The sequence below is a fragment of the Lithobates pipiens genome, unplaced genomic scaffold, assembly GCF_037356315.1.
Source record: "Lithobates pipiens isolate NorthernLeopardFrog02 unplaced genomic scaffold, aLitPip1_a1.2 Scaffold_16, whole genome shotgun sequence".
NCBI lineage: Eukaryota > Metazoa > Chordata > Amphibia > Anura > Ranidae > Lithobates > Lithobates pipiens.
The window spans coordinates 379,442,333-379,459,486 of record NW_027507748.1 but is presented as its reverse complement, the minus strand read 5'-3'; the positions used below and the strand labels follow the sequence as shown (position 1 = coordinate 379,459,486).

The window sequence follows — 17,154 nt, the reverse complement described above, 5'->3', positions numbered from 1 at the left end:
AGCCACTCCTCAGTAAAAGGCATATGACACCCCGCCTAGACTTTGCCAAAAGGCACCTGAAGGCCTTTCAGATCACGAGAAACAAAATTTTTGGTCCGATGAAACAAAGATTGAATTCTTTGGCCTGAATGGCAAGCATCATGTCTGGATAAAACCATGCACTGCTCATCACCTGGCCAATGCCACCCCTACAGTGAAGAATGGTGGGGCAGCATCATGCTGTGGGAACGTTTTTCAGCAGCAGGAACTAGGAGACTAGTTAGGATTGAGGGAAAGGTGAATGCACCAATGTACAGAGACATCCTTAATGAAAACTTGTTCCAGAGCGCTCTGGACCTCAGACTGGGGGGAAGGTTCATCTTCCAACAGGCATATGACCCTAAGCATACAGCCAAAATAACAATAGAGTGGCTACGGGAAAACTCTGTGAATGTCCTTGAGTGGCCCAGCCAGAGCCCAGACTTGAACCCGATTGAACATCTCTGTTCACAAGGTGTTTGAGCAGGAGTTCTTTGCTCAAAGATTCGGGTGTGGACAGTTCATAAAATCAGGATAGAGAAATCTGAAACCCAACTTACGAACCAATAACAAAAAAGAAAAGGGGTGGAGGGGGGATGAATTAGAAATCAGAGGGAGAAGCAGGAAACAAGAGATCACAGAGCAAAATAGAGAATCCCCCAGGCCAGGGGGCAGAAGAGATCAAGTTGGGGGACCTAGGCTGTTTGTTTCTTATTTTTTAATAAATGTGCAAAGATTTCAAACAAACTTCTTTCACAATATCATTATAGGGTATTGTTTGTAGAATTTTGAGGAAAATAGTGAACTTACCGGTAATAAATTTTGGAATAAGGCTGTAACATGTAAAATGTGGACAAAGTAAGGTGCTGTAAATACTTTCCGGATGCACTGTGTATATATGTGTGTGTGTATATATATATATATATATATATATATATATATATATATATATATATATATACACACAGTGCCTTGCGAAAGTATTCGGCCCCCTTGAACTTTTCAACCTTGCCACATTTCAGGCTTCAAACATAGATATAAAATTTTAATTTTTTGTGAAGAATCACCAACAAGTGGGACACAATTGTGAAGTGGAACAAAATCTATTGGATATTTTAAACTTTTTTAGCAAATAAAAAACTGAAAAGTGGTGCATGCTACATTATTCGGCCCCTTTACTTTCAGTGCAGCAAACTCACTCCAGAAGTTCAGCGAGGATCTCTGAATGATCCAATGTTGTCCTAAATGACTGATGGTGATAAATAGAATCCACCTGTGTGTAATCAAGTCTCTGTATAAATGCACCTGCTCTGTGATAGTCTCAGGGTTCTGTTGAAAGCGCAGAGAGCATCATGAAGACAAAGGAACACACCAGGCAGGTCCGTAATACTGTTGTGGAGAAGTTTAAAGCCGGATTTGGATACAAAAAGATTTCCCAAGCTTTAAACATCCCAAGGAGCACTGTGCAAGCGATCATTTTGAAATGGAAGAAGTATCAGACCACTGCAAATCTACCAAGACCTGGCCGTCCCTCTAAACTTTCAGCTCAGACAAGGAGAAGACTGATCAGAGATGCAGCCAAGAGGCCCATGATCACTCTGGATGAACTGCAGAGAACTACAGCTGATGTGGGAGAGTCTGTCCATAGGACAACAATCAGTCGTACACTGCACAAATCTGGCCTTTATGGAAGAGTGGCAAGAAGAAAGCCATTTCTCAAAGATATCCATAAAAAGTCTCGTCTAAAGTTTGCCACAAGCCACCTGGGAGACACACCAAACATGTGGAAGAAGGTGCTCTGGTCAGATGAAACCAAAATCAAACTTTTTGCCCACAATGCAAAACAATATGTTTGGCGTAAAAACAACCCAGCTCATCACCCTCAACACACCATCCCCACTGTCAAACATGGTGGTGGCAGCATCATGGTTTGGGCCTGCTTTTCTTCAGCAGGGACAGGGAAGATGGTTAAAATTGAGGGGAAGATGGATGCAGCCAAATACAGGACCATCCTGGATGAAAACCTGTTGGAGTCTGCAAAAGACCTGAAACTGGGACGGAGATTTATCTTCCAACAAGACAATGATCCCAAACATACAGCAAAATCTACAAAGGAATGGTTCCCAAATAAACGTATCCAGGTGTTAGAATGGCCAAGTCAAAGTCCAGACCTGAATCCAATCAAGAATCTGTGGAAAGAGCTGAAAACTGCTGTTCATAAACGCTCTCCATCCAACCTCACTGAGCTCGAGCTGTTTTGCAAGGAAGAATGGGCAAGAATTTCAGTCTCTCGATTTGCAAAACTGATAGAGACATACCCCAAGCGACTTGCAGCTGTAATCTCAGCAAAAGGTGGCTCTACAAAGTATTAACTCAAGGGGGCCGAATAATTTTGCACACCCCACTTTTCATTTTTTTTTTTTTTTTTATTAGTTAAAAAAGTTTCAAAAATCCAATAGATTTCGTTCCACTTCACAATTTTGTCCCACTTGTTGGTGATTCTTCACAAAAAATAAAAATTTTATATCTTTATGTTTGAAGCCTGAAATGTGGCAAAAGGTTGAAAAGTTCAAGGCACTGTATATATGTGTGTATGTATATGTGTATGTATGTATGTATATATACATACATACATACACAGTATCTCACAAAGGTGTGACAACACTGAAGAAATTACACTTTGCTACAATGTAAAGTAGTGAGTATGCAGCTTGTCTAACAGTGTAAATTTGCTGTCCCCTCAAAATTTGCTGTCCCCGCTGGAAACAAAATTGAGTACACCCCTATGTGAAAATGTCCAAACTGGGCCAAATTAGCGATTTTCCCTTCCCTGGTGTCATGTGACTCATTAGTGTTACAAGGTCTCAGGTGTAAATGGGGAGCAGGTGTGTTAAATTTGGTGTCATCACTCTCACTCTCTCATACTGGTCACTGGAAGTTCAACATGGCACTTCTTGGCAAAGAACTTTCTGAGGATCTGAAAAAAACAATTGTTGCTCTACATAAAAATTGCATAGGCTATAAGAAGATTTCCAAGACGAGGAATCTGAGCTGCAGCACGGTGGCCAAGACCATACAGCAGTTTAACAGGACAGGTTCCACACAGAACAGGCCTCGCCAAAGAAGTTGAGTGCACGTGCACAGCATCATATCCAGAGGTTGTATTTGGGAAATAGATGTATAAGTGCTGCCAGCATTGCTGCAGAGGTTGAAGGGATGGGGGATCAGCCACAGTCAGACCATATTCCACACACAAAATCAAATTGGTCTGAATGGCTGTCATCCCTGAAGGGAGCCTGTTCTAAAGATGATGCGCAAGAAAGCCGAAAATTGTTTTCTGAAGACAAGCAGACTAAGGACATGGATTATTGGAACCATGTCCTCTGGTCTAATGAGACCAAGATAAATGTATTTGGTTCAGATGGTGTCACGCATTTGCAACCAGTTAAAGAGTACAAAGACAAGCGTGTCTTGCCTACAGTCATGCATGGTGGTGGGAATGTCATGGTCTGGGGCTGCATGAGTGCTGCTGGCACTGAGGATCTGCAGTTCATTGAGGGATCCATGAATGCCAACATATACTGTGACATACTGAAGCAGAGCATGATCCTCTCCCTTCGGTGACTGGGCCACAGGGCAGTATTCCAGCATGATAACGACTCCAAACACACCTCCAAGATGACCACTGCCTTGCCAAAGAAGCTGAGGGTAGATGATGGACTGGGCAAGCATATCTCCAGACCTATTGAGCATCTGTGGGGCATGCTCAAACAGAAGGTGGAGGAGCGCAAGGTCTCTAACATCCACAAGCTGTGTAATGTTGTCATGGAGGGGTGGAAGAGGACACCAGTGGCAACCTGTAAAGCTCTGGTGAGCTCTATGCCCAAGAGGGTTAAATCAGTGCTGTAAAATAATGGTGGCCACACAAAATATTGACATTTTGGGTCCAGTTTGGACATTTTCACTTAGGGGTGTACTCACTTTTGTTGCCAGTGGTTTAGACATTGACTGTGTGTTGAGTTATTTTGAGGGAACAGAAAATTTGTTTTGTTATGCAAGCTGTACACTCACTACATTACATTGTAGAGAGAAAGAGCCACCGCTCCAGGCCGATACGCCAAGACAAGTGCTTTCCTTTCAGACAGAGAGCTGGTGCTGGCTAATACATGTGCAGATGAAGGAAAATGGATAAACTCTGGACAGCTGCACTGCGGAAAGAATATCTTTTCTTGTGCCTTTTTATTGCAAATTGAAGATCACATAATACAGTACACAGCAAAAGTGATACAGGAAAAACTGACGCGTTTCACACTATAATAAGTGCTTACTCATAGGCACAAGAAAAGATATTATTTCCGGAGTGCGGCTGTCCAGAGTTTTTCCGTTTTCCTTCATACATTACATTGTAGCAAAGTGTAATTTCTTCAGTGTTGTCACATGAAAAGATATAATAAAATATTTACAAAAACATGAGGGGTGTACTCATTTGTGTGTGTGTGTGTGTGCGCGTATATATATATATATATATATATATATATATATATATACACCCATATATACACACACACACACACACACATATACACACACAATATGATGGTAACCACCACTTTATATGTGTATAAAAGGGGCTCCTGCGCTCTATGACAAAAAAGTGGAAGATAGCAAAAGGAATGTTCTAGCAGGAGCAGCAAGCACTCTATGAGTGAACTCTCAATATTAAAGAAAAAAGGGGAAAGGGTGTGTTGCGCTTCCTAAATACCAACAAAAACGATAACAATAACTATAAAACACATAGTATTAAAAAACTTATAAATAATTCTTAAAGTGTTCTGTGAACAGCACTTAAAACTTAAAAGGGTGTATTACATTGAACATCTAATATATAGTGTTCTTATGTATTATTCCTGTGTTTTAAAAGTAAGCAAAACAGTGCTTGAGACCATAGAGTGCATAAATTAAATAAACATCTGTGATATCACTACAACTAAGTAATAAAAAGAAGTATATGTAATAATCTAAGTGATCAAAATCATATAAAAAACTATAAACACGTAAAATCGGTGATCTAAAACGTGTAGAGAAAACAGAGGAATGTCCCAATTACATTCCTTAGTGAAAAAAACAAAATAGCAGCAAAAACGTGAATTTCAATAAAGTGTCCCATACACAGTTCAATCGTGCAACTTTCAGATGTGATTTCACAACCGCAAAAAAAGGGTGCAATGTGCCAGGGCAACTCTCCTCCAATGGTGTTCCGTGCCGGTGCTGGTTATATTAAACAATTACCTCACAGCTGCAAGGTATGCAGCAGAACAGCTAATGTTGCAGGGAAGACTCAGGGGGGTCAGCAGGGCTGTGGATGGGGGCTTCTGACAGTGCCGTTCTCCCTTGTAGTTGTGGCCAGTGTAAAAATGCTCAAAACAACAGGTAAAGGAGATCCTCCATAGTGTAGTATTTCAATCAAATATTTTATAAAAAATAGCTAAAATTACTCACATAGAAGAACGAATAAACGAGCACACAGCTTAACAGATCTGAGCGATTTCCTCAGGTACAAACGTCACTTCCGGTCTCCTACGCGTTACGTCACGTATGGACTTCAACTGGGATAATTATGAGAGGAACGGAAGTGCTTTTGAGTGTACTGGGCGGACCGCCCAAAATTTACATAACTAAACGTGTGATCGAGGAAGACGGGGAACAGTTGGAACGCCCACTATTACCATAGTTAGGGCGTGTACTGAAAGAGCGAGCCAATTAAATTCCGTGGGTGTATCCCACTTTATGTTTAACTCTACAATCCGCTCGAAGTGGTTCATTAGAGCGGATCCATGTAGTGTAGACAGAACGAACGAACAGACATAGATTGCTCAGAAAAAAAAAAAAATAGATTGCAAAGTTTGCTCCCAGTGTCGCCGGGTTGTTTATGGCGAAATGGGAGGAAAACGCAGTTTTCTCTGACACACCGTGTGAATTGGTAATATACAGACGATACATCGACGACATAATAGTATTGTGGAAAGGAAGTAGCGCTAGTCTGAACGAATTTCAACAGAGGTTGAATCTCAACGATTTAAACATAATGTTGACATGGAACACAGACGAAAAAGAAATAACGTTCCTGGACCTGACAATTATACAAGAAGATGGTAAATTGCAGACTAAAACGCACTTCAAAAGTGTTGACAAAAACAGCTATCTCCCGGTCACAAGTTGCCATCATCATAACTGGCTCTTTAACATTCCCAAAGGCCAGTTTATGAGACTGAGGAGAAATTGCAGTAAAGAAGATATATTTCTGGAGCAGGCTAGCTCTATGGGTCAGAGATTCTGCGATAAAGGCTATGACAAGACTGTAATTCTGGAAAAAATAACAGAAGTTAAGAATATGGATCGCCGGAACCTCCTTAAAGAGAAAGAAAAGAGTATAGAACTGGATAAAAGTAAAAACAAGAAATCGGAAGAAGGAAGAATAATTCTTGACTATAACAGCCAATATAAAAGTATAGAAAAAATAATAAAAAAACATTGGCACATTCTATTGAATGACAAGGACTTACATGAAGTTTTACCATCGAGACCACATTTCACATATAGACGTGCCCCAACCTTAAGGGATATGTTGGTAAAAAATATACCAGACCCCCCCGTGAATAAATATACGTTCTTTACGGGGAAGGGGTTTTACCCATGTAAGAGGTGCTATGCATGTACAAGGGCAAGTAAACCTACAAAAGTCTTCGAATTTTCGTCCACAAGTACTGGTAACGCATACAAAATTAGAGACTTTATATGTTGTAATACAGAAGGCGCTGTATATGCCCTTGAATGCAGCTGTGGCCTACAATACGTTGGCCGCACAAAGAGACCTTTAAGGGTTAGGCTCAAGGAGCATATACAGAACATCCAAAAGGGGTATGATAAGCATAGTGTTTCTAAGCACTTTGCTATCCACCATAAAAAAGACCCCAAAGATTTAAAATTCTGGGGCATCGCCCCCTATGTCAAACATTGGAGGGGCGGGCACAAAGTAAGGACTTTAAGCCAAATAGAGTCGAAGTGGATATTCACCCTCGATACGTTTGCCCCTAGAGGATTGAATATTGAGTTCGACTTGAACTGTTTTATCAGTAACTTCTAGCGCCTTTTATCCCACCTCCCGTTCTGACCACTTAATTTTAATGTTTATTTTTAATTTTAATTCTTATCCTTTTAATTTTGTGATACTTCATTTTATACTAAATTTAATCCTTATAGATATTGACTTAGTGTATAGATACCTCCACCTTATTATGTTGTCAATACACACGTCATTTCCGCGATCCTTTTATCTATATATACGTTTTTTAATATAGGACTGTGTCTCTCTTAAAGTCTGTTTTTTTTTAACAGATTTTATTGGCTTAATTTTTTTAATTTTTTTGGTCTTCGTCGTTTTACTATATTTATTTATAGATTTTTTTACATATATATGTATATATACACATAATTGCCCTATCTCTAACTGTATATATACATCTATTTGGGTGTCTAGAAATGATTGCCGGATATTAACGGCTTACCATTGCCATTTGCGATGTTTTTTTGGCATATTAAAAAGGAAGAAACATTGCTCTGTTTTTTTAGTTTTTTTCTATATAACCAAATTAATGGCTGCCCCCCGTGCTAGTACTAAGAAGGTTTGCCACCAAAACAATGGCCGTTCCTCATTGTTATCTGAGGACTTCGAGAAAATGGCCGCCGATATACTTATATATGTGAATATAGAGCGTTCGTTCCGTTTTCCAATATTGGATGTGGAGAAACACTGTGCTTGCACTTATGTCGTTCCTCCCAAAGCACGTTTCAATTATGGGCTCCATGAAATTCGTTTTTTTCTGAGCAATCTATTTATTTATTTATTTTTTTCTGAGCAATCTATGTCTGTTCGTTCGTTCTGTCTACACTACATGGATCCGCTCTAATGAACCACTTCGAGCGGATTGTAGAGTTAAACATAAAGTGGGATACACCCACGGAATTTAATTGGCTCGCTCTTTCAGTACACGCCCTAACTATGGTAATAGTGGGCGTTCCAACTGTTCCCCGTCTTCCTCGATCACACGTTTAGTTATGTAAATTTTGGGCGGACGTACGTCCGCCCAGTACACTCAAAAGCACTTCCGTTCCTCTCATAATTATCCCAGTTGAAGTCCATACGTGACGTAACGCGTAGGAGACCGGAAGTGACGTTTGTACCTGAGGAAATCGCTCAGATCTGTTAAGCTGTGTGCTCGTTTATTCGTTCTTCTATGTGAGTAATTTTAGCTATTTTTAATAAAATATTTGATTGAAATACTACACTATGGAGGATCTCCTTTACCTGTTGTTTTGAGCATTGTTACACTGGCCACAACTACAAGGGAGAACGGCACTGTCAGAAGCCCCCATCCACAGCCCTGCTGACCCCCCTGAGTGTTCCCTGCAACATTAGCTGTTCTGCTGCATACCTTGCAGCTGTGAGGTAATTGTTTAATATAACCAGCACCGGCACGGAACACCATTGGAGGAGAGTTGCCCTGGCACATTGCACCCTTTTTTTGCGGTTGTGAAATCACATCTGAAAGTTGCACGATTGAACTGTGTATGGGACACTTTATTGAAATTCACGTTTTGGCTGCTATTTTGTTTTTTTCACTAAGGAATGTAATTGGGACATTCCTCTGTTTTCTCTACACGTTTTAGATCACCGATTTTACGTGTTTATAGTTTTTTATATGATTTTGATCACTTAGATTATTACATATACTTCTTTTTATTACTTAGTTGTAGTGATATCACAGATGTTTATTTAATTTATGCACTCTATGGTCTTAAGCACTGTTTTGCTTACTTTTAAACCACCACTTTATATGATTCAAAGCGTCATTGTTCTTTGTTTGCATTTATTTGAAAGAAAACACAGTTTTATGCAAATAATATTTTTGTTTATTAAGATGGATAATTAAAACAAATATTTTCAGACTTGATATTTCAATATAATAAATATACATATACATATTTAACAGAACATTTATTGTGCTAATGTATAAATCTAACTTTTCATTTGAACTTAAAGCAGCTTTTGTTGAGTACAAATATTACATGAGATATCACTACAATGCACATTCGTTGCAAATAAGGCAATCATATGTACATAGTTGTGTATTCACGGTTTGATAGCTGACATTACAGTGCAGCAAAGAGATGATGATAAGCTGGCAGACAGGAGACAAACTTCAAGATATTAATTAATACTATAAATATACATCTGCATCAACACAAAACAGTGAAAAATGTTTTACCCAAATCTAATAATTTAGCCATGGGTGAATAAATACTCTGGTTTATTTTTCTTGTAATTCCTTGTATTTTTCAAGGCTCCAACTGAGGAGGAGACCAGCACCTGAGCTCATTAAAACATGAAGTGGTAACACAACATTTTGGATATTTAATTTACTGCCATGTAACAGGAGGACTACAACTGGTCAGTCATGTTACAGTCTGACTGCAAATCTACTATCTTTTGACTTTTCTGTTAAAAAAAAAAAAAAAAAATACTATCCTTAATGGTACAAAAAAAGAGAATATCATACATTCATCTGATTAGGTTTAGTGCAATATTGTAAAACTCACTAAATCATGATTTCATACAATCTTGTCTACATTTTAGATGTGATTTCTGTACATGTATAGCTATATTTAGTAGCCTATCCAATAAGATTGTAGCATGTGTGACCAGCATGAACTGGTTTTGGTGTAGTAGCAAGTATGACATTACAATTTACCAGAAACAGATATGCTGGCGAGGGCCTGTTACTGCTGGAGTCCCTGAGAAATACAAGTGTGTAGATATCTCTCGGCCCTCCAATACCAACAATTATTTTAAACAACAATTTGGTTTGATTCTTTACATCTTTTCAGAAATGTTTTCTCTATGGCACTTACAGTATGTCATACAATGCTTAAAACAAATGAAGACAAGTTAAAAAGCTGTGACAATATATTAATATGCAATATGGCTCATTTATCAATCTATCCAAATTCAGAAAAGCCTTTGTTGCTCTGAGTTTGAAAAAAAATCACAAAAAATTACACGACATGCACCAATGAGCTTTTTTTATTTTTATTTTTTTAAATTAGCAATAAAAGCTCATGTCCCTGGCTACCTAAAAGTGTCTCCTGGTTCTCAAACTAGACTAATTGATCTTAAAGTGGTTTTAAAGGCTAAAGGATTTTTACCATAAAGCATTCTCTGCATTAAGGTAAAAAAACAAAAACCTTCCAAGGTTAGTTCTCCCCAGCCCCCCCATAAATACTTACCTGAGGCCGCTCTCGACCCAGTGCTGTGCCTGACAGCAGCATCCCTGCTCACTCTCACTCTACTCACTGGCTCAGAGGCAGCAGTGGGAGCTATTGACTCCTGCCGCTGTCAATACAATCCAGTGAGGAGGTACTTTATGTGTGTCTATGTGTGGGAGTGAGCCTGCATGTCTGCCCTCCATAATAAATGCTTATTATGGAAGCTGACACAGAAGAGGTGCAACGGACAGCGGCGGAGATACCAAAAGTGGAGGTTTAGGGCTTCTCTATGCAGAACCATTGCAAAGAGCAGGTAAGAATATGTTATATATATATATATATATATATATATATATTATTTTATATTTAAAAAAAATATACTTTAATTGGTTTGTTAACCCCTTTGCACTGGCACTCCTGGCCCTTTAAGAGGGTTCAGATGTCTGGCGGTGGGAGGGGTTTATGATCACGTGACTGATTGTGATAGTGGAAAAGTTACCGAACACAAGACGTAATCCGGAGCTTTCTGTTAGCCACCAGTAACTGTGCCGAGAGCGCGCAGGGCACAGCTATGTCTACTAACTGGTATGCCAATATGCGGCCACTCAGGGCCAAGGCCCAGCAGCCGAGAGGCCACACATTTGTGAACTGTCGGTGCCTTGGGGTTAAAGTTTAACTGTATGACAGTCTAAACAAGTACCAAATCCAGTTAGTGTGCAATGCACAAGCCTCATAAAATAAACAAAAACCTCCCCTGACTGAACCAAATCGTCCTTCATTTGTGTCTCACACATTCTACCTCCCAGACACTGCAGTTTACAGTGTGAGGGCTTCCGCAAAAGAAGCAGTACTGTCATCACAATGTAGTGGGCAGGATTAAGTGTGACCAGACACTCATTGACAAACTGCAGGCTTGTAAAACAGGAGGGGTAACCACATTCCGACACAAATTTTCATCTCAGTGTAGTTAAGGGCGAGCAGAGCTTTCATGAGAGTGGCAACTCTGCTCTGAATTCAACAGCAGTGCAGCATTGTTGCCACCACACCACAGACAGACTTCACTGGCAGGATCAACAGGTATTTGCAGGATTTTAATGGGGGTGGATTGAAAACTGCATATGCACTTATAATTAGGTGCTACAGTACATAGTTTTAATTGGATGCCACAGTTCTACTTTAAATTATCTCTCTAGTATTTACAACCAATCAGTTGTCCAATCAACTGTCAGCTGTAATTTAACTAAAATGAATTTCAAATAAAACAATAACCTTTTTGTTTTCTGTGGAGAACAGAGGCAGTAGATTCTAAGAAAAAAATGGGTTAGTTATCCATAACAAGAAAGTTTTGGTCAACAAATGCTAGTAGGAGTTGAAAGTGTCAATGGAGAAAGAATGTACAAAAAAAATGTACTTTGAAACAAACTAGTAGAGCAGGGACTGCTAAAATGACATTTGTTTTAATATCAACATTTATTTAAATGTCAAACAGCTATATAAATAAAATAAAAAAATTAACAGATTTTTTTTTTGTTTGTCAAGTATATATCTTGCTTAAATATTTAACAGTATAACACTTCAGAAATTGTTGTCATCTACACACATGCACTGGCCAGCTTGAGACCTAATTAGGAAATCATATTCAACAGAGCATAAATATAATTACCAATTGTGACTATTGTTTTCCAGAAATTAAACTTGCTGTTCAGACATTTGGAGACATAAGCCCCATACACACTATCAGATTTTCTGCTGATTTTTGTCTTCAGGTTTACCAAAACCATGTAGTGCAAGGGCCTGCCTGATTGCATACACATTGAAACTCGTAAGGTTTGACCTCATATTATATGGTTTTGGTAAATCTGAAGGAAAAAATCAGCAGAAAATCGGATAGTGTGTATGGGACTATAGTTACATATTGTCTGGAAATATTATGGAATAATTTTTACCCATGAATCTGTTCCTTTAAAAGAAATGATGTCATCTATCATTTGTTTAAAAGCTACTCAATGGCATTTCCAAACACCTTCAGTGTTTACGTTACTAAAGCCAAGGTAAGATTATTGTCACTGGAGTCTGTAGGCATACAACCCTTTGTTAAAGTCGCCTCTTTTAGTCCCAGTTCACACTGGTGTGATGTGGAAACTTTGTGATTCAGTGCTGGTTCCTGCATTGCACCTGAATTGCACACTGGTTTATGCTGATATCTGCAAAAGGCTGGGGGTGTCAATGTAATGTTAATGACACCCCCAGATATCGCAGTGCAAACTGTGAAATGGTGCAGGAATCAAATCGCATAGGTTCCATCCAATTCAAAAGCGAACCAAAAAAGGGTGCTGCACTATTTTGGTGTGAATGAAATGCGATTTTAGCCATACAGTTTGTATAGCTGAATTTGCATCGCACAAACATCGCATGTGATCTGCACAGCAATGTGGTGCGAATCACATGCGATGTCTGTGATCGAACAAGTGTGATCCCAGCCTTACACAGAACAATTTCTTGTTTTACAGATCCTGATCTGGCTTAGAATTTTGTGAGAAAGTGTCAATAGGCTTATATGTGATGATTGTATTTCTACTAAAGTGACCAACTGCACAGAGAAAAGCCTTCTAATGACCTCTGCTGCCTACAGGAAAGTGCCGGTAAATCCAGCCATGGCTAAGTGGAGTGATTTATGTTTCTGTGTCATATTCGAAGATCAGATCCAACTACTCACATTTTACTGCAGGCGATGAAGAAAAAGTGTGGTGACAGATCCAGGGTCAGTCTACTGCTTTCTAGTGATGAGAGGTGCAAGAAATTGGATCAATAAGTATTCTCATTTTTTGTTATGGTGTGAATGGCTGTCATCTTATTATTATTCAATCGTTCATTTTAAAATGAGGTTCTATCACTTCTCTAAACAGGTATTTTATTTGTCATATTTCCTGAATAACTAACAAAACACCAGTAACTTCAGTGAGGCATTTTTACCAAATCTGAAGAAAGGAAAACCAAGCATATCAAGAAATTAGATGAATCCCTTAGTGGGTAAGAGTTCAATTTTCGTTCCGGATTTTGTAAATCAGCCTCAATATAGTAAATTAAAGCAGGTATAATTTAAAACACAATTTAAAGTGCTCTTAAAGTGAATTTTCAGCATTTAAAAAGCTTGTTAAGCTAGGATCTTGATTGGTGTTGAGGTACCCTTAGGTACCAGACTACTTTTCTCATTACTGTAAGTGCACTCAAAGTGACAATGAAACCTCCAGAAATGTTAAACACAACCCCTCCCTCATCCCACAAGGTAGTGTTCGTTAGTTGTGCGACCTTGATAGCAGGTCCAAGCATTGACACTTAGAAGGTAGAGTACTTGTATAGGAACCTCGTGGAGGTTCTGGCAGTGCTATAGTGCAGACACTTATAGTAAAGTCCAATGTACAAAGTAGTACCTTAGGGTCTTAGCTACATAAACCTGTGCATTTAAAGCATCATCCAACCTATGCTTTCTCCTCTTATACACTATGAAAATGAAAGGCTGCCAGTCTAAACAAGGTAAGCAAGCTTTATATAAGTTAGACAGAAAAAGTTTTGTGCATTAAAGATGTCTGCCAGAAGAAGTGGCTGCATTTTTCATAAAACACAGCCAGACAAGACACCAGGAAAATTTGTTGCTACATATTTATTTTTGCAATGGGAAACAATATTTTCTTCAGACATTTGATTCCATTTATATTAGAAATGATAATCTGTACATGATGTTATTTTTTACAGCTTGCTAGAAAGAAAGCGCACATAAAAATTTACATCAATGACTTATTTCTAATATTGAATAACCTCCTAAAACCTAAAACACATAATGTAAAATTTGCTTGATTAAAATCAGTGCCAGTAACAAAATATATTATATGAAATCATAGATGAAAGTCATCAGATAACATATGCTGAAAGGTTCAAATGAAAAAGGATCAATACAGAATGGTCCCTGAATGCATGTAAATGAAAAATAAGTACGTGCAGCAGAACTCTCAGCTGTAGCCCTTGTGTGTGGTGCTGATTTAAACAATGATCCATTCCATATTCCACACAGTAGGTGGAGTGATAATACGAAACCAAACTGATTTACAATCATAGATATTTTTTGCTTCTTTAATAAAACAAGCAGCAAGGTGAACATATGTCATTCCAAAGTTGACCGGCATCAGCACCATTTTAGTTATAACAATAACTATCATTAGGTCGCTGGATATGTGCAGTTCATACGTCCTTATCAGTGGCATTGCTGTCACTTCTTCTTGGTCAAGGTCATAACACAGTAAGAGGACGAAGTTGTTCTAATTGGGTTTCCAAGGCAATTCTTTCCTGATGGACTTCCTGAAAATTAAAAGAATATATATACTTAACTGCAGGTAGATGTACTAAATTAATCTTACAGAATATGGGTGAATATGTCAGTCAAAACTGGGCAAGCATAACTGGCAAAGAGGATGTTTTTTCAAGATATCTTCACACATTAGAGCATTTTTAAGGTGAACCTGTGGTCTATGAACAGTACATTTAAATATTCTTAATGAACAGTAAAGTTGATTTAAAATTAGGTCTCATTAACCTCTGTAGCTGCAGGCTCTATGTAGCAATTCATCCTCAAATTTTACAGCAGAAGCACTGAAGTCATTCTCTTAGCAGTGCAGTGCCTCATGCTTCATTCACCCTGTTTTATGTATACAAATCTGGAGTAGTTGTTTGCTCAGGACTCCAGGGGCAGGGGATGCAAACACACAGAAAATTTGTTTCATAGACTTTGATAAAGGAAAGGCAGACTGATGTGTGTCTAATTGTGTGGAGAGAATTTTTTTTCCAGTAAAGCCGGAAGTGAAAGTCTTATCTAAAGCCCCATACACCCGGACCAAAAAGTCAAGTGACAATGGCTGGTTAAAAAAATAAAAGTAAAACATTCAGCCCATGTGTATGTTGGTCTGTCCGACAGAAGACGGCCGTTTGGCTGGCTTCTTTCAGACATGCTTTGCTTGATAACAAGCAGCCGACTGTCTCCCAATCGGCGCTCTTAGCCAATGGCAGAGATCATTGATCGGAGTGTTCTGGAGGCGGGGGCATCCTCCTGTCAGAACACAACACATCAACGGGGGAGATCGATGGACTAACCTTGCATGGATAATACAGCAGCTCCAACCAGAGCTGTCAGGTTTTTTTCGTGCAGATGAAGTGAAAGTGTAACTCCTGTATTACCAATCAATAGGTAAATATAAATTCCCCCCCCCCCCCCAAAAAACAAATAAATAAATAACCAGCATGAATAAAATATTACTGGTACCAGCTGAGGCTAGCACAAATTGTGTTCGCAATAAAAAAAATATATAACTAGTGCTGTGCTGCTAGTTATATTTTTAGTGATCACATAAATCATATACTGTTTAATGCAATGCACTAATGTACACAATTTGTCAATATAACAAATACCAAAAATCAACTGTGTACTAGTGTACACCACCATTAATTGAATAGTTTGAACATAACTATAAGTGTAAACAAATAAACAGTCCCATTTAGCCTTGTGGGCTAATCTTAATACATTTCAAACCAGAGTGATATTGACTCCCCACAGCAGATGATATGCTTCTATGGTTACACATGGTGCCACCTCAGTGCTCTCTAAACTCTCACCTCCACGATGCTAATCACTTGCATGCATTTAAACCATCAGGGTTGTTCCACTGCTTAGGTTGGACACCTCCAGGCCTCCCATCAACTAGGGTTTCACTTGGTGGCAGCAGTAATGGTTCCAGGTAGCAAAGGGTGAGGTCCCTTTAAATCTCTTAAATATTCATGCGGCCCAAATACCTCGCCTAAGCAATCGGAATGTTCAGCGCAGGCTGCGTTGACTAGGGACTGGTGAATGGGCCATGGTAGTATATTTGAGCAATAATCTAGGAGTGGTGCACAACCAAACTTGACTCTGCCTTTAGGGTAAGGCATCATAAAAGATGTGGTTCCAAATGTTATTCGAAAGAAAGAAGACCACAAAAAAATTGAAAGGCTTCAAATAATGCTAGGGTCCCAACTGTCAGAATAAGTACCTTTGCTCTGCTATATTTCTGTTAACCAATGCAAGATTTGTGAAAGTCTCAAAAAACTTTCTTTAAAAATAAATGGCCTCTGAGGCTGGACTGTACCCTGCCAGAGGCCAGGCATCTCAGATCAGCATCATAACTGCTTAGCAGTAAAATTAAAAACTACACATTAGTGGAAATACAAGCAGTGCATAACCTGTTGGTCATGTAGATGTGTATGTATGGCTTTTCCGGTTTCTAGGTAAAAGTGAAAATGCTAAATTTTTTCTCAACATAACTGTGTAACAAAAGTAGCTCAGCCATATTCTCACAGTGTAAATGAGATCTTGAAAAAAACTTCACCTTCAGTTGTTGCTGAAGTTCACTGTTCAGCCTGGCCAGCACCGCATTGGCTTCCTTGTTTTTACGGATGGCTGTCTGGATGGCTTTCTTCTGTTTGGAAGGCTGCCTGAAAAAGGGGATAAGTGCATCAAGACGTATCCAAAGACAGATTTACTGGTGCCAAAAGACCACACACCCACCAAAACATATGTTAATAATTATCCGACATTGTGGGGGCCACAACACATACTGGGATGTCAAACACTATGCCCATGAATTCAGTGAATAAAAGCAGGGCCCCCACCTCTGCCATGTGCTTGTATTAGATCTTATCAGGATAGCAAACGCTGTTCTCGTTTTGGTTAGATCATTACTTAATTAAACCTTGCAAACACAGTGCATTATACTTAGTGGCATACAGTCA

At 39.0% G+C, this 17,154-nt stretch overlaps 1 protein-coding gene across 3 annotated transcripts in view; it reads right to left on the bottom strand.

Moving 5' to 3' along the window:
* Window positions 1-9,582: 9,582 nt before the first annotated feature.
* Window positions 9,583-17,154, bottom strand: part of REPS2 (RALBP1 associated Eps domain containing 2) — a 224,437-nt gene continuing 216,865 nt past the window's right edge. For all 3 annotated transcript variants that reach the window (XM_077482206.1, XM_077482205.1, XM_077482204.1), the window contains exons 19-20: window positions 16,752-16,857; window positions 9,583-14,694 (exon numbers count right to left, since the gene is read on the bottom strand). In XM_077482206.1, coding sequence (XP_077338332.1) covers window positions 14,626-14,694; window positions 16,752-16,857 — 175 coding nt within the window. In that variant the 3' untranslated portion in view covers window positions 9,583-14,625. The remainder of the gene's footprint in view (window positions 14,695-16,751; window positions 16,858-17,154) is intronic.